Source organism: Alexandromys fortis, unplaced genomic scaffold, assembly GCF_014885135.2.
Source record: "Alexandromys fortis isolate MF-2015 unplaced genomic scaffold, M_Fortis_MF-2015_v1.1 scaffold_0, whole genome shotgun sequence".
Taxonomy (NCBI): Eukaryota; Metazoa; Chordata; class Mammalia; order Rodentia; family Cricetidae; genus Alexandromys; species Alexandromys fortis.
Window position 1 is genome coordinate 208,980 of NW_026067949.1, and position 22,011 is coordinate 230,990.

The 22,011-nt window shown below is 46.1% G+C and overlaps 1 protein-coding gene across 1 annotated transcript in view; it reads right to left on the reverse strand.

Moving 5' to 3' along the window:
* Clnk (cytokine dependent hematopoietic cell linker) overlaps positions 1-22,011 on the reverse strand; it is a 105,675-nt gene that overhangs the window by 44,002 nt on the left and 39,662 nt on the right. The window contains exons 4-10 of the mRNA XM_050149611.1: positions 21,543-21,580; positions 17,348-17,501; positions 15,356-15,465; positions 13,648-13,702; positions 2,718-2,743; positions 2,489-2,508; positions 752-862 (exon numbers count right to left, since the gene is read on the reverse strand). Of these exons, the coding sequence (XP_050005568.1) occupies positions 752-862; positions 2,489-2,508; positions 2,718-2,743; positions 13,648-13,702; positions 15,356-15,465; positions 17,348-17,501; positions 21,543-21,580 (514 nt within the window). The remainder of the gene's footprint in view (positions 1-751; positions 863-2,488; positions 2,509-2,717; positions 2,744-13,647; positions 13,703-15,355; positions 15,466-17,347; positions 17,502-21,542; positions 21,581-22,011) is intronic.

Here is a 22,011-nt window from a genome sequence, read left to right on the forward strand (position 1 = left end):
AGCTGGTACACTCCCCTTGCTGGTGGAGGACTGGCAAATATGTTTGTCAGCAAGGCTGACATATGTTTTTGGCAGAAGTGTGTTTAAGCTTGCTTATGTCCTCCAGGTTGGTGTTTGGAAGCTGGCAAAGGGGTGGTGTGGGAGCTCCTTCTGTCTATGTGTCACTTTTACTGAATAAATAAATTGCTCTGACCTCTAGCAAGGCAGAACTTAGCTAGGTGGGGAAAACTAAACTGAATGCTGGGAGAAAGAAGGTGGAGTCAGTGAGAAGCCATGTAGCCCCACCAGAGACAGACACTGGAACTTTACAAGGTAAGCCACAGCCTTGTGGCGATACACAGATTAATGGAGATGGGTCAGTTTAAGATATGAGTTAGCCAGAAATATGCTTAAACTATTGGCCAAACAGTATTGCAAATAATATGGTTTCTGTGTGATTATTTCGGGGCTGAGCAGTCAGGAACAAACAAATGGCTTTCCTAGAACAAGGGGGATGTCCTAGATTGTTTCTGGAGTTTTCTAGACCCATTATTTTTTTTTTTTGAGTCCTGATTTCCTCCTGGCATTTTCTGTTCTCTGTGATGAGGTTCCTAAGTCCATTTTCCCTCTAGGCATCTCCCCCTCACTGCTCCCCCACCCCCCAGTGGTGTGCAATTCAGAGAGGGGATCTGTTTGGTTTCTCTTATCTCTCACTCCCCACTATCTACCACTTCTACTGGTCATTTCACCACAACAGTAACAAGGGTCTCACCTGAGCCCCCTCTGAACATCTTGAAAGCCATGTCTCAGAGAGAAGTGTGCACTGATCTCTGGTGGTGCTGGAGGCAAGGGCTGATACTTCTTGGGGAGGGTGATGGTGGGCCTGTGGGAAGAGTCACATAGGTAAGGATTGAGCAGGTCAGCAGCCATGCCTTTCTCAGGCAGTGAGTTCACTCTAGCCCCCTCTCCTCCCTTCCCCTGCTGTGAGTTTGAAGCCCAAGTGTGAAGGATGCTTTCTGTAGCCTGGACCATTTTGGATGTCTTCAAGTCTTAGCATCCTCATGCTTCCAGAGTACCGCGCTCTGATTCTCAGCATTCTGTAGCGTGTGCGACAATGCCCTACAGGTGTCACAGGCTTTTCAATATGCCACCCATTTAGACTACAGGAGGCCTGGGGAAAAGAGAACAATGACCTCCTGCTTATTCCACACTGGATGACCTGAGTTTCAAAATTTGCCCCCCAAATCATGAAAACGTTTGCAAGTCAATAAAAGCCTGTTTCACCCATTTTCTCTAGCCATTTGTGTGCTGATCCACAAAGTGCATCATGTGTTTTGGTGGATGCAAAAGGAAATAAGATAGACATAGTCCTTGGCCCAAGAAGCCCCCACTCCATGTAAGGGCAGAATGAGGAGTGAAGTGACTGACATGCTTAGCTGAGGGACACATTGGTCTAAGTAGAGCAAAGGCATGCACCAACCCACTCAGGGCCCCGATGGCCCAGTCTGCAGCTCTTACCTCTGTGTGTCTACAAACATAGCAATAATAAGCATTAATATATGTGATATATGAGCATATAGACTTAGATGCACACATATTCATACATTGTAAGTCCTTAAATTATAAATCAATTTATTTATGAAAACTCAAAGTTCTGGTTGATTATTGACCTACTGATTTCTATGTTGGGTCTTTCCTGATCTCATGAGTCTAGATATACCTACAACAGGCTCTGTCCAATGTTTTCACTAAAGAAAGGAACATGCCATGTTGCTATTTGGGGAGCAAGATTCTGGGAAGAAAGAACAGCACGTGTAGAGACGCTGCTGCTAGAAATGGATTTGGGGGATGGATAACATTATGGTAATCAGAAGGGCTTTTGTTAGGCTGTTTAACACTGTCTGCCTGCTACATGTGTCCTTGATCAGCTTGGTCTCGAGCTGGGGAGATGGCTCAGCAGGTAAAGGTCCTTGATATTAAAGCTGCGGACCCATTTTTGATCCCCAGAACCCACAAAGTGGAAATAGAGAATTAATTCCCATATGTTTTTCTCTGCCCTCCCTATGTGTACTGTGGCACGTCACACTACCCACCACAAATAAGTAAGTGTCAAAAATGGGAAGTGACCTGTTTTGAACACCAATACTAAGAAAGAAAGATAGATGGAGGAGGGAGGTGTGCCAACAGTAGAAGAACTGTCTGATGGTGTGGAAGAATGGAGGCTTGCTGCCTGTTGTCCACAGACTAGCTTCTCCAAGGCCAAATGTTTGTGCTTCTCTTTTGCAGGAGCTGGCACAAATCATTTAAGCTTATGTAAAAAAATTTACATTTAAAAAATTTTATTTTATGCGTATGGGTGTTTTGACCATGTGTTGTCTGTGCGTCACGTGTCCCCTGGAATAAAGTTACAGGCTGTTGTGAGCATGCTGGTTTCTCTATAAAAGTAGTCAGTGCTCTTGACCTCTGAACCATCACCCCGCTACCACAAATATGATTTTAAATGTCTTACCGTGGAGGCGGCACAGGAGTCTGCAAAAGGAAAGAGGACCAGGAGTTAAATTCATTGTTTTGGGGCAGGCAGTGGTTAAGAATGTTTTGGTTTACAAATGGAAGTGAAAATGGTAACCGAAACCCTAGGGCAAACTTTTCAAGTGACATATCAGCCACATTTATTTCCCGGTGCCCACATGCCTGAGCTTTTCAAGAGTAACAGGTGCATTTTAACAGCTTTCACTCACCTTGTTCTCCTCTGTGCATTTCAACCCTAAAATACAAGATGGAAAAAAACAGTGAACCTCGTGGAAATTATCATCAAATACTCTTACATATGCTTCTATGGAAACCGTTCCTATGTTGATTGACACTGATGATACTTATTGGGATCTCAGCAGTTGCCCAGCATGGTGCTGAACACTGTAGTTTGGGGATCTTACTGCACGCTCAAGAGTCTGAGATGTGGGGGAAATTCAGCATCTCACAGGCTAGGAAGCAGACTGAGTAGAGCGACTCTCAAGGATCCCCGAATGTCACTCTCTCATCGTCCGTCTTGTTGCTCCTGGAAACCACCTTGCACTTCCTCCTACCTTGTGTTTTGTTATTTCAGGGTCATGTACGTGACAGCATGTAGAGCTTCATTTGAGTGTGTCTCATTTCACCTAGTGTAATGTCCCCAGGTCCATCCATGTGCTCACAAATGGTAGGCTTTCCTTCTTGTGGGGCTGAATAAAGCCCCATTGTATATATGTGTACCATCTCTTTACCCAGGCTGCGGGGCACAGACAGATTGCTTCCATGTTTGCTTTGTGGATTATGCTGCAGAGACTCAGAGTGGAGACAGCTCTTCAAAAGCCTAGTTTCAATGCCCTTGATGAATACTACAGGTGGGATTCCTGAATCGCAGGCTGGTTCTAATTTTAGATTCTAGAGGAAATACTATACTGTTTCTGCAGATGGCTGTGCTGACTTGGGTTCTCACTGACAGTGGGCACCGCCCCACACCTTGTGATGCCAATTTAGATAGGATGTTCATGCTTGCAGCTTCATTCCTCACTCCAGGAAGCTATGAGGGCCTTTTGTGGCAAACGTGGCAGATCTTTCTGACACTCTGTGTGTGTATCCTCGGTCTCTATTAAAATGTTGGTCTTTCTCTAGCATGGTTTAGATTCTCTCCCCTCCCTTAAGATTGTAGTAGCAATTCTATCAACAATAGCAACAAATCACAGGTATCGAACTTGTGGCCTTGGGCCACCTGTGTCTGGGATGGCTTGTGCTGCAGCGCTATGCAGTGTAGATGTAAGAATGCACACACAGCCATCAGCTGCAGGTGGAACATGGCTTTCCTGTGACGCTCTAGACAAGGGAATTTCCTTTGCCCTAGGTAGCATAGAAAAACCAAAGGCCTGGACTCCCCTCCACTCTGTCAGCTGCAGCAGGCAGGCATGCATGCTGACAAACCACCCATGCCAGGGGCCTCCCCACGCTGCTGGTTTAGCTATCAACATTTCACGAGGTAAGTGGTCTGGGTGACCTATGGGCAAGCAAAGGCAGGTGAAGTAACTCACCACATAGCTGTCAGCTTTTGTGGCAACTGGGCTAAAATCCAGCAAGGTTCTTTGTTTTCCATCAGGGGACCTTGTTTAATAAAGACCTAACAGGTCAGGTATTTGCAATAATAATAATAATAATAAAAAGGTAAGATTCGGAGTGGATTTTTTTTTTCGGACTGACCTTTCAATTTGTTTTTCTTAGTAGTGCACACATCAAACTTGGGACCTTAGGTTGTGCTAAGCCAGCATTCTACTTACCCAACCACACCTCCAGCCTGGCCTTGGCTCCCAGGGTTCACCATAGGCTCAGCCAGCAGGAATGAAACAAACTGCTGGGCTGAGGAATGGGTGATTTCTGATACTCCCTCAGAATTTGTGTGTGGGAGACATGAATTAGAGCACATCAAGGCATACTTCCTATCTTTAAAAATGATTATTTATTAAAAAAAACTTTGAGGCACAGCTTCTAATACACACACACTTTGTTTCTGCTGTGCAGTGGGAGGCTGGAGAGGGGATTTTTGGCTATTCTGACATAGCCCACAGGTGTTCTCCAAAGCTGGGAAGAGTTTCCTGTCAGTCAGACCAGAGGACCCTTCAGGCCTATCTTAAGGACTTTTCCCCTCCAAGTGTGAGGAGGCTTTTCACTGGGAGGTGACATGTCTGCCCTCTGGTGGCCAGTGCTGTACTCAGCATTCTCTGCAAAGAGACTGGTCCTCCCCTTTCCATTAGGGCTCCCACTTCTAGCCAGGGTGCTTGTTTCTGGAGAAGTAGGTGATTGGGGGAAGGGAGCAGAGCACAGCTGTGGAAGCTAACAGACCTGGGCTTGACTATTTTGGGGTCAAACCCTGAAGAATGTAAGGACACAGTGTTATGTAAAGTTGAAGCTGTGCTTCTTGGAGAAGGGGAAGTTTTAGAGGTCTCTTTGAGATGCGCAGGAGAGGCTTGTACCACACTGTAAGACCTGATTGTTAAATGGCAAGGATTTTCTAAGCTGGTTGTTAAATATAGACATTATCAAAAATAAAGCATAGAATTGGACAGTTAAGTCACGTCAAAACAAAGATAAGGAACACAAATGCATGCATTGCTTCCTGTGTGTTATTGTATGTATCACTGAGGTGATCTTCCCACGCTATGAAATGACATCTCTTCCAATTCCATGGTCATGAGCACTCTGGTACGTGAAGACTGGCATGCTGGGAGTATTTCCACGAAGGGGAATGTTACACAATGCTTTGCCACTTGTCCAAACTTAAGAAAGTTTTAGAGAAAGTGTTACGCGAGCACACCCTACTTCTACTTGTATAATGCGCATAGGCATTGCGTTCTAAAGAGTGTGCCTAAGGAAACAGACGTCTAGAAAACTAGTTTTCAGCTTAGTTAGGAAATGGTCCATGCCTTCCTACCCTGGAAGCTGTGATTTGGCTGTGGATGCAAGAGCTTGGACAAAAGTCAATCAGAGTTAAGTGTGGTAGCTCAAGTCTGTAATCCCAGCACTCAGGAGGTGGAGGCAAGAGGACCTTAAGTTCGAGGCCAGCCAGGGTTGCAGAATGAGTCCAGGGGCAGCTGGGCTCCACAGCAGGAGCCTGAAAACAGTGAAACGGAAAACAACTGGCTCTATACATTTGGAATAAGGGATATTTTATCTCTCGCTCTTACTTTACAAGTGTATGTTATGCTTCTCTCTATCAGTAGCACAGAGACCGCATTGGCATTCGTGTTTGAGTTCTCTTCTCTAGATACCTGACTGTTTGGCATTTCCCCAGGCTTATGAGTTGAGAATCGAGTCTCGCTGTTATTATCAACAAACTGCATAACTTGACACAAATTGTTTGGTCTCCCTGGGCTACTTCTCTCCTTATCTGTGATTTTTTAGAAAATGAGAAAATGAGACTCATATCACAGGAGCCAAGATTTTTGTCTCTTAATAGAAGACACAAAGCAGGGTGGCCACAAATGGGACCTGTGACGTCACTTAAGTTGAGCATAAGCCTTGGTGACTTAAAAGTTAAAATACAGATTATGAAATCTAATTCTTTGGGGTCTTAGGCGTGAAATATTTAGTTTTCACCTAAGGCAGTGGTTTTCAACCTGTGGGTCTCAAACCTTTGGGGTCTGAGCAACCCTTTCACAGGAGTCACATATCAGATATCCTGCTTATCAGATACTTATATTACAATTCATAGCAGTAGCCCAGTGGTGTGGGAGAATTGTTTGTATTCTGTCAATCATGTTTTAAATAAACACTGACTGGCCAGGCAGAAAGTATAGGTGGGTCAACCAGACAGGAAGTAGAGGCAGGACAATGAGAACAGGAGAATGCTAGGAAGGAGGAAGCCCATTCCTCCCATTCCAGCCCAGACCACCAAGAAGCAAGATGTAACCTGCCCAGCTGAAAGGTATTGAGCCATGTGGCTAACATAGATAAGAATAATGGGTTAATATAAGCTACAAGAGCTAATAAGAAGACTGAGCTTATGGGCCAATCAGTTTATAATTAATGCAGACTCTCTGTGTGATTTTCTTTGGGGCTTGCTGGCTGTGGGGTACCAGGCGGGACAAGCCTGCCCTCCATGTTACAGCGCAGTTATAGTTATGAAGTAGCAATGCAATCATTTTGTGGTTAGGGTTGATCACAACACGAGTAACTGTATTAAAGAGTTGTAGCATTAGGAAGGTTGAGGACCACTGACCTAAGCTTCCATCCAATTTGTGTTGAACACAGGTGGTATTCACATGCAAACACTCCCAGAAACAGAGCATCCATGTAATGTCCTATAATTACAGAAATGGACTTGGAGGAAAATTAGATAAAACTTGGCCTCAATCACAAAATTTATTGTGTCTAAGACTTTTATGAGCATTAGCATTTTGTGTCTTGATGATTAATTATGGAGGAGTCCAAAGAAGCGACTTAAATAATCCCAGTGGCTAGTAATGTCCACTTGGCAGAGCCTGCCGGAGAAGCATCTTCAAGTCCATCATAGCCTTCAGAAATTAATTGCAGCAATAAATTACTGAAGCCATCCTCGGGGAAGCAGTGGGAAGGGATCATGTTAGGTGAAGCCAAGATTGTTGTAGGAACCTAATGGCTCTCACATCCCCTCGGATAAAATCAGAAGGCACTGCATTTAGGAACAAGCCTTTCAACAGCTTTCATGCTGGGGCCAGTGGGGAAAGTGAGATGGAGCAATTCTTCCAGTCCAAGCCAGGAGGGAGGTGTTTTCGGCTGCCTTGCATGTGTTTGGATGAAGGAGAGTGGGAAGGCAGGGTAAAGTGATGGACAAACACTAGGCAGGGGTGGTATGGATTCACAAAACGCTAGCGAACACAGACTTCTGCTTCCACAGCTGAGGTGTGAGGGTCCAGTCAAGGAACAAGATGCAGCTGAATTTGGAAGCACAGGCAGGAATGGGCCCCAAATTACCAGAGCCTCTTGAGTTGTCCCTGTGCTGGTCCCCCACCCAGTGAGATTGACGTACTGTGTGGTCCTGTGGCATTAGTCAGGGTGATGATGTTTATCTCTACACTGTTAACACAGGCTAAGTCCTAAGAGGGATCTCATAAACATTTCCCACGTGCCCAGCATGGTGCCGCACGTTTGCCGCATGGAGACGATGTCATGAGCTGTGTTCTCTGTGACTGAAGCCTCTGGTTCACTTTTTAACCAATTCGGCACAACAGGTTAACTTGCATGCTAAAACCCAAACTAGGTAGACAGGAAATGGTTTCAGCCTGCAGTAGGAGTCAGGGGACTGTAATAAGGGGGCAGGGATCTAGGATGACCAGTGTGGAACCACACTGGAGGGGCCACCATCATAACAGTGCTGTGGGTTTCCTCTGATGCCGTCCTCAGACACCTTGTCGTGTAGTATTGTTGATGTGAGAACCCCAGCTTAGGTTCCTGAGTTACTTTCAGGTCTTCTGGCTGGGAGCAGTACAGTCAGGATTTGGATCCAGGGTCAACTCCCCCAAAATCCAGTGTATAGCCAGCCACACTGTCGCTTTTTTAAGCATCAAAAAGGCTGTTTTTCTTCCCCAAGTCCATTGTCCCACATCTCAGTTCCATGTCCCTTGCTCCTGAGACTTTTCTGGGAGACACACAGCTCCTCCCAGTGGGAAGTAGTATGGTTTTCTTGGTTATCTCAACTCCTAGTACAGAACTCAACACACTGGCCTGTGTGGTCTGGTATAGCTCCCTGGCATGCAGAACCTTGGCAAGCAGTAAGTTTGGAAGTAGAGCCCTCCTGGCACAGCTGGTGTCATCAGTGTGAATGTCCCCTCTCTTTTAGAAACCCATCCTCTGGCTGGAGAGAGCCATGTGGAGACTTGGGCCTCACTCAGCAGCCCGAGAGCTGATCACATTACAGGTGCTGAATACTAGTGGCTAAGTGGTTGTGAGATCAGCTTACTTCAAGCTAACTTCTTTCCAGCTTTAATCCCCCATCACCATTCCTGGGGAATCCTGAGGGTAATGGCTTGATGCCAGACCCCCATGGATACTGATTTTTTTTGGATGCTCAAGCTTTTTGTATAAAATAGCATAAAGCCTCTGTATGCCTATGTCCAACTTCTGTTATAATTAATTTCCAGATTATTTGTAAATCCCAAACCCTATCAGTAGTGGCTTACCGTATTGTTGAGGGAACAGCCTACGAAGAAAAGTTTGTATGCGTTCAGTACAGACTTAATTGTTCAAGCATGCTCTCAGCCGATGGCTAAACCCACTGGCGTGGAGCTCACAGAGGACTGATGCACTGTGAACTTTAGTATACTGGCTGTGTATGCCTTTCCTCCGAATTGTGATAAAGGATATGAATTAGAAAAACTAAGTGAAAGGAGAGAGTGCACGGCTGCCATTCTTCACCCTCCTCCAGTTCCCCAGAGGCTTGAGGGAGGAGAGAGAAGAGAGGAGAGAGGCAGGGGGTGGGGAGGAGGAGGATAGAAGGGGTTTATATTCAAAAACCTTCTTTTAAAGATTGAAGAACATTTGCCCTAAACAATGCCTGTATCCATTGTGGCAGCATCCTTCCTCAACAGCCAAATTATGGAATCAGATTAAGTGACATTGTGGTATATATACACAGTGGAATATTACTCAGCTGCAAAGACCAGGATTCTGTCACTTGCGTGAATGGATAGAAATGGAAGACACCATGTTAAGCTAAACAAGGCAGGCTGAACCTAGATTTAAGTGTGTATATGAGTGCATGTGTGAGTGTGTGTTTGTGGGTGCATATGTGTGCAGATGTGTATGTGAGTGTGCATGTGTGCATGAGCCTGTACTTGATGGAAATAAGAAGGAGACCATGAGATAGAAGGAAGAGATCTTTAGGGAGAGAAAGAGCAATTACTAGCATGGGACCTGAACACTGAAGGGGGCCATTGCAGGGAAGGAGGCCAGAATCGGGAGTAAAGGGCCTTGAGGGATGGAGAATAATTAGAACCACTACAATGACACATATTCATGAAAGTACCATAATTAAAACCATTTCTTTGTATGCTAGCTTAAGAAATTGATTTTTAAAGGTCTCATTAATGTGTGATGTTTAGTTTAAAGCATTAGTTTTGAATCCAGCATGGTACTGATATTTGTGTTGATTTTGGACCATGGGTTGTAATTGAAATAAATTTAAATCCAACACAAACACAAGTCAGCCTTTCATTTCTCTCTTATCAATCTGTGAGCTAAGGTTTAGTATTTTTAAGTATGCAGTTTACGGAATACCTAGTTCCATTGTGTTTTGTGTTGCCACCTGCAGCCACTGGGGCACAGTACCACCCACCTGTTCTCCCCTGGAACTGAACAGTTTGGAGGAGCGGGCCATCGGTACAGGAGCTGCAGGTGACTGAATGGCAACACTGGCCAGTGGCCCAGGGAACATCTGCAGCTGGTGAATACTGCGCTGGTGATCTAGGCTCCACTCCTGGCTGGCTAACCCCCAGCTGCACCTCAGCACGGGCCACCTGAGCCTTGAGCCAGACTGACTCCAAAGTGACCTCTGAATGTTTCAGCATCCCAGTCCCTTTAGATGCAAATTTGCGCGATCCCTCTGGAGGGCGCTGTGTGGAATCTGGTTTGCTGCTTTCAACAAGCCAGGCTTGTATTTCTGGATTTGCTCATTCAGCTGCCGAGCATAATTCTTTTTCTTGGATGGTTTATTGTATTTCTTTATGAAGTGATTCCTGAATAGAGTATGCGTGTCACTTCAAAGAATATTGGTTTAGCGTTTGAATTTAGTTTACATCCCAGGCAGGGAGATGTACACTGGGGCTGCGTGTGTTCTCGGCTTCACGGCTCCCAGGAAGCTATGTCCTGACTATTGGAAAGTAACAGCTGTCCTTGAAAAAAAGGTGTCCTCTGGATCTGTGGTTATTGCTGATGGGTCATCACACACAGCTTATATGGTAACAACTTTACCTCCAATTAAAACTTTTGCTCATTTCCAGGAGAAAAAAAAAAAAAAACCCTTCCTCCACCTTCAGGGAATGCAAAATCTCGAAATCTGATGCTTTCTGGGTAATGATTGGAGGAAAAATGACAGGAGACATACATTTACATAAAACTGTAGCTGCTTAACTTGATGAAAAATAGCATCATAAAATCCCTCTGTTCCTGAATCGATGGGTGTGGTTCCTTTTTCCTGTGACATTTTGTGAGAATAAATTGGCATCAAAAATACAGAGTTCTGTAATGAACACAAATCATCCTGGCATTTACCCTCCAGGTGCCTGATCCTAAAAGCAGGGGGAAGTGGGTCAGTATTTATTTTCTCCCCTCTGTCGGTAGTACCTGAGTGTCCAGGGTGACGGTGGAGATCATCAGTTCTAGAAGTGTGGGGAAGGACTATAGTCACGGAAGAAGCTTCGAGAATCCTGCCCTGCCGTCAATGAGCCTTGCTTTACTTGAGTTACTGTCTCCAGTGATGGCCTGAGATGATACTGGGGGATCACTTTGAAAAAGCAGTTAGATCTTTGTAGCCATCCACCTTAGCCGCTTTTCTATTGCTGTGATAAAACACCATGATATTGAAGGAAGGGATCATTTGGGCTTATGTTCCTGAGGGAGAAGAGTTCATCATGGCGGGGAAGGGGGTGAGCATGGGGGGGCTGGAGTAGCAAGTTGACATCTTGAGCCACAAGCACAAAGGAGAGAGGGAGAGAGAGAGAGAGAGAGAGAGAGAGAGAGAGAGAGAGAGAGAGAGAGAGAGAGAGAAAGCTAGAAATGCTCTTAGTCTTTCAACTGTCAAAGCCTGCCATACATTCTCCAACAAGGCCACATCTCCTGAGCCTACTCAAACAGAGCCTTCCCCTGGGGACCTAGTACTCACATGTCCAAGACCATGGGGGACATGTCATTCAAACCACCACACCATGGCATCAGCCAGCATCCTCTATAAAACAGACAGTACCAGCACATCCATGAGAAGCAAACCCACGCCTTCTCCCTGAGGACTCGGTCTGCTATTTTGATATGTGAAATTAATATTCCATGGAGAACTACTAAGAACCTCAGAGGCAAACTAGGATGATCTCTATTTTCCTTCAGGTTTTGCTTTTCCTTTCTCTATTTTACTGCTTGAGATTTTCTTTTCTTTTCCAGATCTTATGAACTGATGAAATATTAAGGAAGTGACATGTCCAGACAGATGGACAGCAGCCACTGAGACTGCTCTGCTGTTTCTTGTCCCAGGACTCATTTTTCATCACAGGAGTAGAGTGTGCTACTATTACTGAAGGCTTGTGCATATTGAATGATCAGGGCTTGGCTTGTGAGTGGTTGGACTTCTGTTCCCTGTCGCTGTCAGGAGAAGTGAAAAGAGTTTTGCACAATGCTCCTTAGTGTTTAAAGAGTAGAAGCAAATCAGTTGATAGAATGAGTTGTATTTGAGTAGACAGAGAAGCTGTCCGTAAAGGACCTAAGAAGCCTTGAGAAGACGGCTTCTCCGTGTCAAACCAGAGTTCAGGAGGGCGACAGAGTCATACTGGAACCTGTGAGGCTAAGCTGGCTGGGGATGAGCTGCAGACTGGAGGTATTAGAACCTTCCCTGCTTATGTGTGATGGGTCTCCCAAGTGGCTATACTGAAACAAGTGGGCATCAGCCTGCCTGCTGTTGATCTTGAAGAGGTCTGCTCTCTTCAGGAATGATAGGCACCTTGCTGAAGGCCTCACGGCAGCCAGAGACTGGGCCCAGGCTGCTGCCCTTGCTCTGCACACCCTGCTCCTTGCTGCGAGCATCCTTCTCTTCCTTCATTCTGCCATCAGCATTGTGTCCCCAAGTAGTCTGTGCTGGGGAGCCAGACAGGGATTGAGGGGGGCTGAGCATTTACCTCCCTGGTTCCTATCATGGTTTATATCCTTTTTATATTAAATGTCCATCAAAGACTCATGGGTCATGGGTCTTTTGTCAGCCTGCGATACTTATTGTGGAGTTCTGGGGACCCTAGGAAGGAGAAAGGAGTTAGGAGAGGAAGTTAGGGGTCATTGGGGACCTGCTTTTGCTGGGAATATTGGTACTCAGCCCCTTCCTCTCTCTCTCTGCTTCCAAGACATTTTCAGATCATGAGATTTTCCTCTAACATTCTCTGTCCTCTTGATGCTCTGCCTCACCACAGCCCCAAAGCACCAGTCACCCAGCTGTGGTCCAAGATCTCTGAAACTGTGAGCAAAAGCAACTTCTGCTCCTTTTAAGTTGGCTTTCTTAGAGATTTTTGTTGTAGCAATGGGAAATTAACCCAACTCCCTCCCTGGGCGGTCTCCCCACTATGCCACTGTGGCTTTCAGTAGCTCCTCCCCATCTCTCTGGGCCTAGGGTGGGGATCTCCCACCCCCTGGTCACATCAGCCCTGGATCTACACTACGATTCTGTACCCAGCGTACTTCTGTAAATAGTTCCTTGGTAAGTAAACTTTCTTAAACTACCCAGCTTTGTGGTCATCGTCGTTTCCTATAGAGACGTGTAGTGCTGCCCTTCCTTATTAAAGGACACGTTGGGATTCACCATTAAGCACGTGGGTTTCAGTTATTGGGGACTGTAAATCATAGACATCTTTTTTCACGGGACATCGTAAGGGACAATGGGGCCAGGGGGAAATGATGAGACAGGAAAATGATGAGAGCCATAATAGATAGGATCCAACTGAATTTCTCCAGCTGCCCTTGGTTTGTGCTTCCAGCATCAATGGAATTGATTACTTCCTTTCAGGCTCGTACCTGTGCTGCTGTCGCCAAATTGAGTAGTTTTGCCTCAAGCTCTAAAGCCCATTTTCATATTCATTAATCAACATTTTAAAATTAGATTCCTATCTTGTGATTTTTTTTTCGGGGCATGTGCTTATAGAAATGACTTATTTGAATGCAATACATATGTTTTTTTTTTTTGAAACAATGCCTTTCTCAGATGATGTAGGACAGAATATAAGTTTTCCTAATCAATTTCTTTGCCAATAAGGTAAGGCTGTAAAAGTTGAGAAGCATGCATGGTGGCAGAATAGGACAGTCATTTCTCTGAGCATCATCAGAGCTCCTGGTGTATGGGGGCCTGTGACCACAAGCAGAGCACAGGACCGTGGGAGCAGGGGAGATACTCCATGGGATTTTAAATTCTTCGGACCTTACCTTTAAAGCGCTGGCTTCTGACATCCTTAGAGATGGGCTTGTCCCTGAAAAAGACCTGTAAAAGACAATGCAGCACCATCAGCTCACACAGCTCATGCCACAGCCACGTGTCCGGCTACTCTATGGCTAGAGTCCTCAGCATACATGCGTATGTCCCTGGGCCCACTGTTGGTAGAGACTGCTGTGTGCCGCCAGTAGACATTGGCTGACTATAAATACGTGGATTGCTAACAGAGGAGACTGTGGTGTCCTGGGTGCTATTTGGCGTAAAATCTCATGAGAGACTGGGAAGGACATCTGGGATCTTAATGGTGTCAGCTCTGCATCTTTATGATAGAGAAAGGAGCCAGGGAGTGCCACTCTGTCATAATGGAGACCAGTGCCCACGGCCAGGGCTGTGGAAGCCACTGGGCAGGCACCGTGGAGTGTGACCTTTAGTGACAGTTCAGGTGATTCCACCTCATCTCTGTTACATGCCAGTTGTGAGGGTATAGTGAGTCACGCAGCTTGGAGGTTTCCTCTCTGTGAAATGGAGGGAAAAAATACTGCTTCATTTGAGGATGGTGTGTGTGTGTGTGTGTGTGTGTGTGTGTGTGTGTGAGTTTGTGTGTATGAGTACGTGTGTATATGACAATGTGAGACACAGTGGCAATGCTCCCAGAATGTGAGACATCACTGTGACACATAGTAACAATAGTGTCATCACTGGAGGTATAGTGAACTATTAATGGCAACGGGATGATGAAGTGGCCATTGAGGTGCCAAGGCCTTGGAAAGCCTTTCTTCCCCGCTAGCACTGGACTTCAGTGTTTATCTTATCTAGTGCTGACTGTGCTGGGCAAGGTTCCCGAGGGGTCTGCTTCTCTTCCATGAACTCTGAGCCCGAGGCCTGGAGAAAGCCACGGCTGCGATTTGGAATAGAGTGCTAGTTGGGTTTTCCTGAGAGCCTGCGTTTCTTTATGGAGCCATTCATTTCCGATTGCGCCTTGAGGACCAGCTCCTGGAGGGCTTTTGGATGCTCTCTGCAGCCCCGGTATTCAGTCTCCCTAGAGCCAGCCACTCACCACGCTTGCCCACACCCCATTGCCAGTTTGGTTAGGGCAGCAGGCAAGGCTCTCTCCACTTTACGTGGATTCCGCGTGCTTAGGGTTTCAGAGTGGGACTTCCTCAGTGTCCCTGCTTTTTCACCTAGGCCGTCACATTCTGCTTTGAATTCATACAGAATGCTTTGTACTTTTATTTAATTTCTATAAATCTATTTCCATAAAACCATCTGCTGTTCCTCTAAATACCCTTTTAGGCCAACACGTAGCATGTTCCTATCTGATTTGTACAAGGATCACAGAGGTTCAGAAAGCCATGAGACTTCTCACTGCCCAGTTTGATAGTTGGCAATGCTGGGCTGAGAATCTTGGTAAAATGATGTGTTATTATCAAAAAGATTTGTGTTCTAATTGAGGATCTGAAGAATGCAATGATAATTGGGTAAGGCGTAAATCCTTTAGCCGGATGCCTGGCTCACAGTCTTCAGCAAGTGTAGCTTTTCTTTCCTTCCAGGCTCCTCCAAACACCCATGATCCCGTAACTCACACTGTTTAGCTGCCCCAAGTGTGCCCTACCCTGCTCACCATCTGCCATGGGTCCTTGGGGAAGGAGATCTGAGTAGCACCCTCCTCATGCCAGGTCCTCAGGGTCCCCCTTTACTCACCTCTTCCTGTCGCCTCATCCCTGCATTCCAGGATGGCTTCCCAGAGGGGGCAGGAGCCTTGGGAGGTAACAAAAGGGGGGCCTCCATCATATCCTTGAAATAGCGTGTATCTGTGGGAAAATGAAACTCGTAAGCTTGCGCCTTACAAGCTGGCTGGATTTGGCACTTTGTCGCTTGTGGCGTCACACTTTGTCACACTCATGGGGCCAGCACAGTGCAGGTACTGGGCAAGCAATTCTTTATGGGGGGTGGGGCTCAGGGAGGGGGTGGAAGACAGGCAAAATTTATTACAGTATATTACATGCTACGGCGGTGGTGACATACACCTTTAATTCCAGCACTTGGGAGGCAGAGGCAGGCGGATCTCTGTGAGCTTGAGGCCAGCCTGGTCTAAAAGAGCTAGTTCCAGGACAGCCAGAGAAACTGTGTCTCAAAAAACAAACAAACAAACAAAAGAGTAAGAGTGAACAATGACCCAAGGGACTATTGTGGAAGAAAATATTCTCTAGTGTGTCCAGTGGCCAGAGGGATTAGTGTGAAGGAAAAACAAAAACCAAAACACAACAACAACAGCAACATAAACAGACAAGGCACTTTCAAAGAGGCTAGTGATGCTGCCTGTACTTGCCCAAGGAGGATGTGAAGGCAGACCTGCACCTTTCGGTTCACAGACATCCTCCAAGGATGGCCTTGACTAGCCTCCATTTTAAAAAAATAATATTTATTTATTTATTTATTTATTTATTTATTTATTTATTTATTTATTTATTATGTATACAATATCCTGTCTGCATGTATGCCTGCAGGCCACAAGAGGGCACCAGACCCCATTACAGGTGGTTGTGAGCCACCATGTGGTTGCTGGGAATGGAACTCAGGACCTTTGGAAGAGCAGGCAATGCTCTTAACCTCTGAGCCATCTCTCCAGCCCCAAGCCTCCATTTTTTTATATCCTCCTGAGAAATGCCACTACTTCTTGAAGATTTATGCTATGCCACTTCCTTTATTTTTTCCTTTCTGTTTGTTTGTTTACTTATTGGTTTTGTTTCAGACAGGGTCTCATATCATGGCTCAGGCTGGCCTGAAACTCACTGGATAGCTCAGATTGGTCTTCAGCTGTGGCCATTCTCTTGCTTTAGCCTCCTAGGTGCAACTGCAGACATGAGCTACTGTATCTGCCCCTGGAGCCCACCACCCGGTGCCACCCCCCTTTTCCTTTGGTATGTCCGTATAGCATTTCCTGCATATTTATCTCCTGATCGGTTCTGGAATGGCTACAGCACAGGGCGGATAGCCAGCGAATGCTTTCGGGTACGGAATACACGGAGGCCATTGCTATTGTTGTTGTTGTTGTTGTTTTGAGTCAAGGTCTCATATGCTGCTCAAGTAGCCCTCGAACTTGGAATCGGCCCCCCTCAGCCTCTGAAGTGGAAGGGTGTGTGTCTCCTTACCTGTCCACGGCTTCTGGGACAATTCTCCCTAAAGAGATCTCTACAGACTCATGTCTGTGAGCCAGGCCCTCAGAAATCAGGAGTGCTTCCTCCTTCCCTTTATAGTGACAAGAGAACCCACTGACACGGCCCTATGTGGGAAAAGACCGGGGTGGGTACAAAGCCAGCCTCCCTCCATTCTGGTGCCTGGGATGTTACTACTGGGTCCATTCCTAGGCTGGCAACCTGCAGAGCGAACCGACCTTGTCTTTCTCCCCTCCCGGACCATGCAGAGGAACCTCATGTCTCACATGCCCATCTTCCTGCCTGGCCACTTCTCCCACGCTGCCACCACAGGGACAGGCCTAACACTCAAGCAGACCCTGCCTGACAACGACAGCAAGCAAAAACAGAATTTGACTCCATAGGTCACTCATAATAACCTCAGAGGCGCTCTCGGGTTAGTTCTCCTAGGAAGCCTCGATTCAGACAAAACCCTGAGTCCTGGAGTGTGCGCCTGTGATGTTGCACACAGAAGCGCCTCTTCAGACCCCCAGGGTACCTGCATATTCTGACTCCTGTATAGGTCTGGCTGGTAAAATCTTCATCGACGGCCACGCCTTTGGCAGCTGGACCTCAGGGTCTTCATAGTCATTGTCGTCGTCGTCGTCACTGTGGCGTTTCCCTTCATCCAGGACGGCAGCCAAGTTCCTTCTCTAAGTGGGTGGAACACTAGAATAAGTCCAAGGGAGGGGCCATGTGGATAAAGGGGGCGTGTCCTGCTGGCTTAGAGAGATGTGAAGATTCTGGGATTAGAATCTTACATAGAAATGTGATATTGTGATAGAGAGAATCCTAAAGGTGTCTTCCAAATTACCCTCAGCTCTTTGGTCATTCAATCAAAGACTCATCTTGCTCTGCTGGGAGGGGACAGGGCAGGTAGAAGATGCTAATGAACTGACTTGAAAACACAGAGGGTTCTGGGTCATCTGGGCGGGCCCCATGATTTCGTGAGTCCCAGGAAGTGAAAAGGGAGAGTGTCAGCTGTTACATGGGGAGGTCAAGAATCCCTACAAATGAGTACCGCTTAGAGCTAATGAAAAGTTCAGCAGGGTTTCAGGATCCACGGTTGGTCCCATTCAAAGTTCAGTTTGTTTGTATGCAATGGTAATAACAATTAGTTTTTCTATAAGTTACCGATAGCGATTTGAAAATACAAAAGGAAAGAATGACAGCAAGATATCGAGAATTAAACCCATGAGTACACCAGGCCACAGAAGTGGAGCTTACGCTTAGCTGAAGGCATGCTACTGAAGATCATGTAAAAAGACCTTCATGAATGCGAAGAGGCTCAGTCTTCGTGGATTGAGGACTTAACGGTGTTAAAATCGAATTCTTTTAAAGTTGCGGTACAGATATAATAGGATTCTTATAAAAATCTAAGCTGCATCCCTTAGTAAACTGACTGAAATTTTTATAAAAAATTGACAAGCAGATCCTCACAGTGCTATGAAACCTCCTTCCCCATCATATCTGTGTCCCAGGGGAAAGACACAAGAGAGGTCTCCAGACACCTGCAGAGGGGGACAGTTCTTAGCAACTCTTTGGCACCTTGATTTGGTTTTCAGGGCTGAGGTAAAATATTAGCAATGATTTGGATCCAAGCCACCTAGGCCATGGCCCTTTGCTAGGGTAGCCCAAGCAGGCTTACATGTGTCCTCATCTTAGGTCTTGGGTTGAAGCCTGGAAATGGCAGGCAGGAAGGGGAGCCAGTTCACAGCAGATAAATTCTGACTGAGTGGCCACAACCTTTCCCAAGTGCCTTTGGGTTGGGTCTGCAGCCAGATGCTGCTCTGTGTAAGCAGGGACCTAGCAGCCGTCATGGGGCTCTACCAAGAGTCACTTTTATTCCCTAGATCCCAGGATGCTCTGCTCTACCTACAACTGATGGTAGTCTTCCTTTGCCACTAAGGAAGAGATCTGGGTGGATGGATGGAATTACATCTGTGAATGGCGGTGATCTGAAAGGTCTAAGGACAGCCACACGATGCCAGCAACTCAAGAGGACACAGTGTTTTCATGCACATTCCCCAAGCAGTGTCTCAAGGAAATCATATCTCTATATTACAAATCTAGACTGACGTTGGTAACTCCCCAGAGCCACACAGGTTGTAGGTAGGCTGACTCCTTCCAACACCTCCACCTGACCCAGCACCTGAATTACAAATGATTTTATATCTCAAGATGAAGGGCAGAGAGTACAGGGCATTCTATAGGTGGATGACTGGGGACTCAGCACAGTGGTTATAGACAGTGTTAGTCTGGGCATGGATCCTTATTCTGCAGAGGGAATTCTGCTTCTCAGATGGGGCAGCGCTAGAAGTCCTTTGGACTCTTGATGTTTTATACTCAAGGGTTTTAAAAAAAAAGTACAAAGTTGAAGTTGTTGCTTTATGGCCTTGCTGTATTTGTGGTTTCTATAGTAGATTACTAATGTATGATTGGTAAATAGAGTCATAGATTTTAATAAGACCGAGGATATAATTATTCCCAAGGGTGCGATTTAAAATATTTATGTTGTAATTTGTCTAGTTGTTAGGGTTCAGTTTAATTTTCTTTTGGGTTAGCTGGCCAGACGCATATTCCTATGGGTGAGTAGAGCCATTAATTACAGCTATACATGTTTATCAGATGGGGTTGCAGAAGGAAGATCACTCCTGCACAAAAGCCCTGCCAGCCAAGGGTCCTACTGGTGCTCTGACTGGCCATGTCAGAGAATCCTGGGGAGGGGGAGGAGCAAGCTGGGCCAGCAGAGACTTTCTTCTCTCTGGAAAGGTAGAGAGGAGTCTCAGGGGAGCCCAGGGAGGCAACAGGACAGGAGAGACTTGCCAAGCCCATCTGGGGACGTCACTGGGCTCCCATCTGACTCAGAGCAAGGGCGCAGATCATGGTTTAGTAAACTGTGTTCTCCACAGAAAAGCTGAAGACAGGATGAGTCAACGGTTTGACCTGTCAGTGTGCTAGTTCACAACCCCAACAAGTTCTTTGTAAAGAAAGCCCAACAGGCTGTGTGTGAACTTAGGACTCAGGCCAGTTATCAAGCTGGGCTTTAACAGATCCCGTGATGCTGAAACCAGACCAGGGTGGAAGACCAGCGCCTGCTCACCCACAGGAGAGGGGACTGAACCACCAGGTAAAGAACCGCGTGGTACCATTGGAGCTGTCCCTCGGGGTCTAGGCTATCAGCACCATGAAACTGGCCTTCTTGTTGGGTCTTCAGAGAAAAACTGGGCGAAGATGGGACATTTTGGTTGGGAGAGAATTGGTGACAGTCTTGCCAGTATGTCCTAGACCTAAGCTGCAGAGGCCATATTCTGACCACAGGGAGAGCGCTTCATTTTCCTGATGGCAGGTGGAGGTGATTGGCCCGGCTCATTTGGTGGGAGACTTGAGTAAACACATAAGGATTTTTGGCATCTGTCCCATGACAGGGGCCCAGGACATTAGATAACCTCTCTCCGGTTTATGCCTTGAGTGTAGCTGAGCCAAGGGCTCTGAGCTTAGTGAAACCAGGCATGAACGTCTGAGCAGGAAGGGTGGGCAGTGTGTAGAAGGACACTGATAAGAGGCACCCATCCTGTCAGCGACTTCTAGCATTCTCCAGGGAGACCCTGCTACCCACTCAAAGGACCTAACCCATGAACTGACGTCACTTTGTCATTTTGTACTTTGGTTAGTGTGCATGGGAATAAGGGGTGGCAGGAGGGAGGATGATGGCTGCTGTCACTTGGGGTAAAGCGCATGCGCTCCAACATCTACCTCACAGACCATAGGGGTGACTACAAACAGCTTGGTTTTCTATTTACTGGGGGGGGGGGCTCGGGTTGAAATATAACCAGTCACACCTGTTTCTTACTGTCCATACATGTCTCTCTCAGGAGCCCCTCACTTCAGGTCTCATATTCTTTACGTATGAGCTACTTATGTAAAAACAAATGTGTGTGTGTGTGTGTGTGCACGTGCATGTGTGCTTGTGGGTAAAGGTCCATAGCTTTAAATAAAAATTTAAAGACATACATCAAATAACAGCAAGCCAGTTTTTCAGATATCATCTATAGCTATATAAGTAAATTATGTGAATACATAATTGAACATAAATTTTATAATATTTGATATTTGGATTATGTTATAAATTTTAACCTCTCCCTTCAGTTGTTAAGATTCTGGCCAGTGATCCCAGCAGCTTCACCTAATGCTCAAGCATCTAACAGTTGTCAAATTATCGAATGTTTAGTGTGGCTTCCACATGCTGTTATTTAAACTATGTTACAAAATATCAGCGATTGAATGCTGTTTCTTTCTTTGAAACTCTAGGAAGGACACACATAAAAAGACACAAAACAAACAAACAAACAAAAAAACTCACCAGGATATTTTTACATTATTAAGAGAACATTGTCATGAAATTATCTCCCAAAAAAGTTTGTTTCAACTTAAGATTTCACCTGGAATATTGAAAAGCATCAGTCTTGGGACACACCCACCAACAGCCTTACTATTTTCACCTCTGCTTTAGCAATGACCTTGAGGATTGGACCTCGGCTGCAATGTGATTTTCCTCACCAGGAGAGAACACCCGTGGGGAAGAATTGTTTCCTTCTTCTAAATCCATCAGGTGACAGAAAAAGGAAGCCCGAACAACAGCACTTACTTTGGAAAGACCAGAGACTGAGAACTAAGGAATAGGGCAGACTCACGTGATCTGGAAGAGGTTCGAGAACCGCCCGACACCGTCCTGCCAAAAAACACAGATCACATGTCACTGCAAACCCAGTGCCAGGTCACAGCCTCGAAAGCCTGCTTCCTTGAGCAAATCTTGTGTTCATTGCAAGTCAGTTTTGTGACACCCCCTCCCCCACAGTGTGCTTCTCATACCTCCCATTCCAGCTATTGGTTAGGCAGAACGGACGGAGCATGGGGAATGGGGTACAGAAATCAAATCCCAACTCAGGGTGGCTACGGAGGCGAGAAACTCTCTTCCCACGGCAGGTCAGCATTTTCTCTGAGAGAGACTGAAATACCTGATGTGGATGCCCACCCCTGAAATCTTAGCCCTCTGGAGGAGAAGCAGGATGATCACAAACTAAAGGCTAATCTAGGTGACAAGAAACTGTGATGTGGGAAAGGGCTGGGGATATTGAGCGCATGCCCAGAACCGGCAAGGCC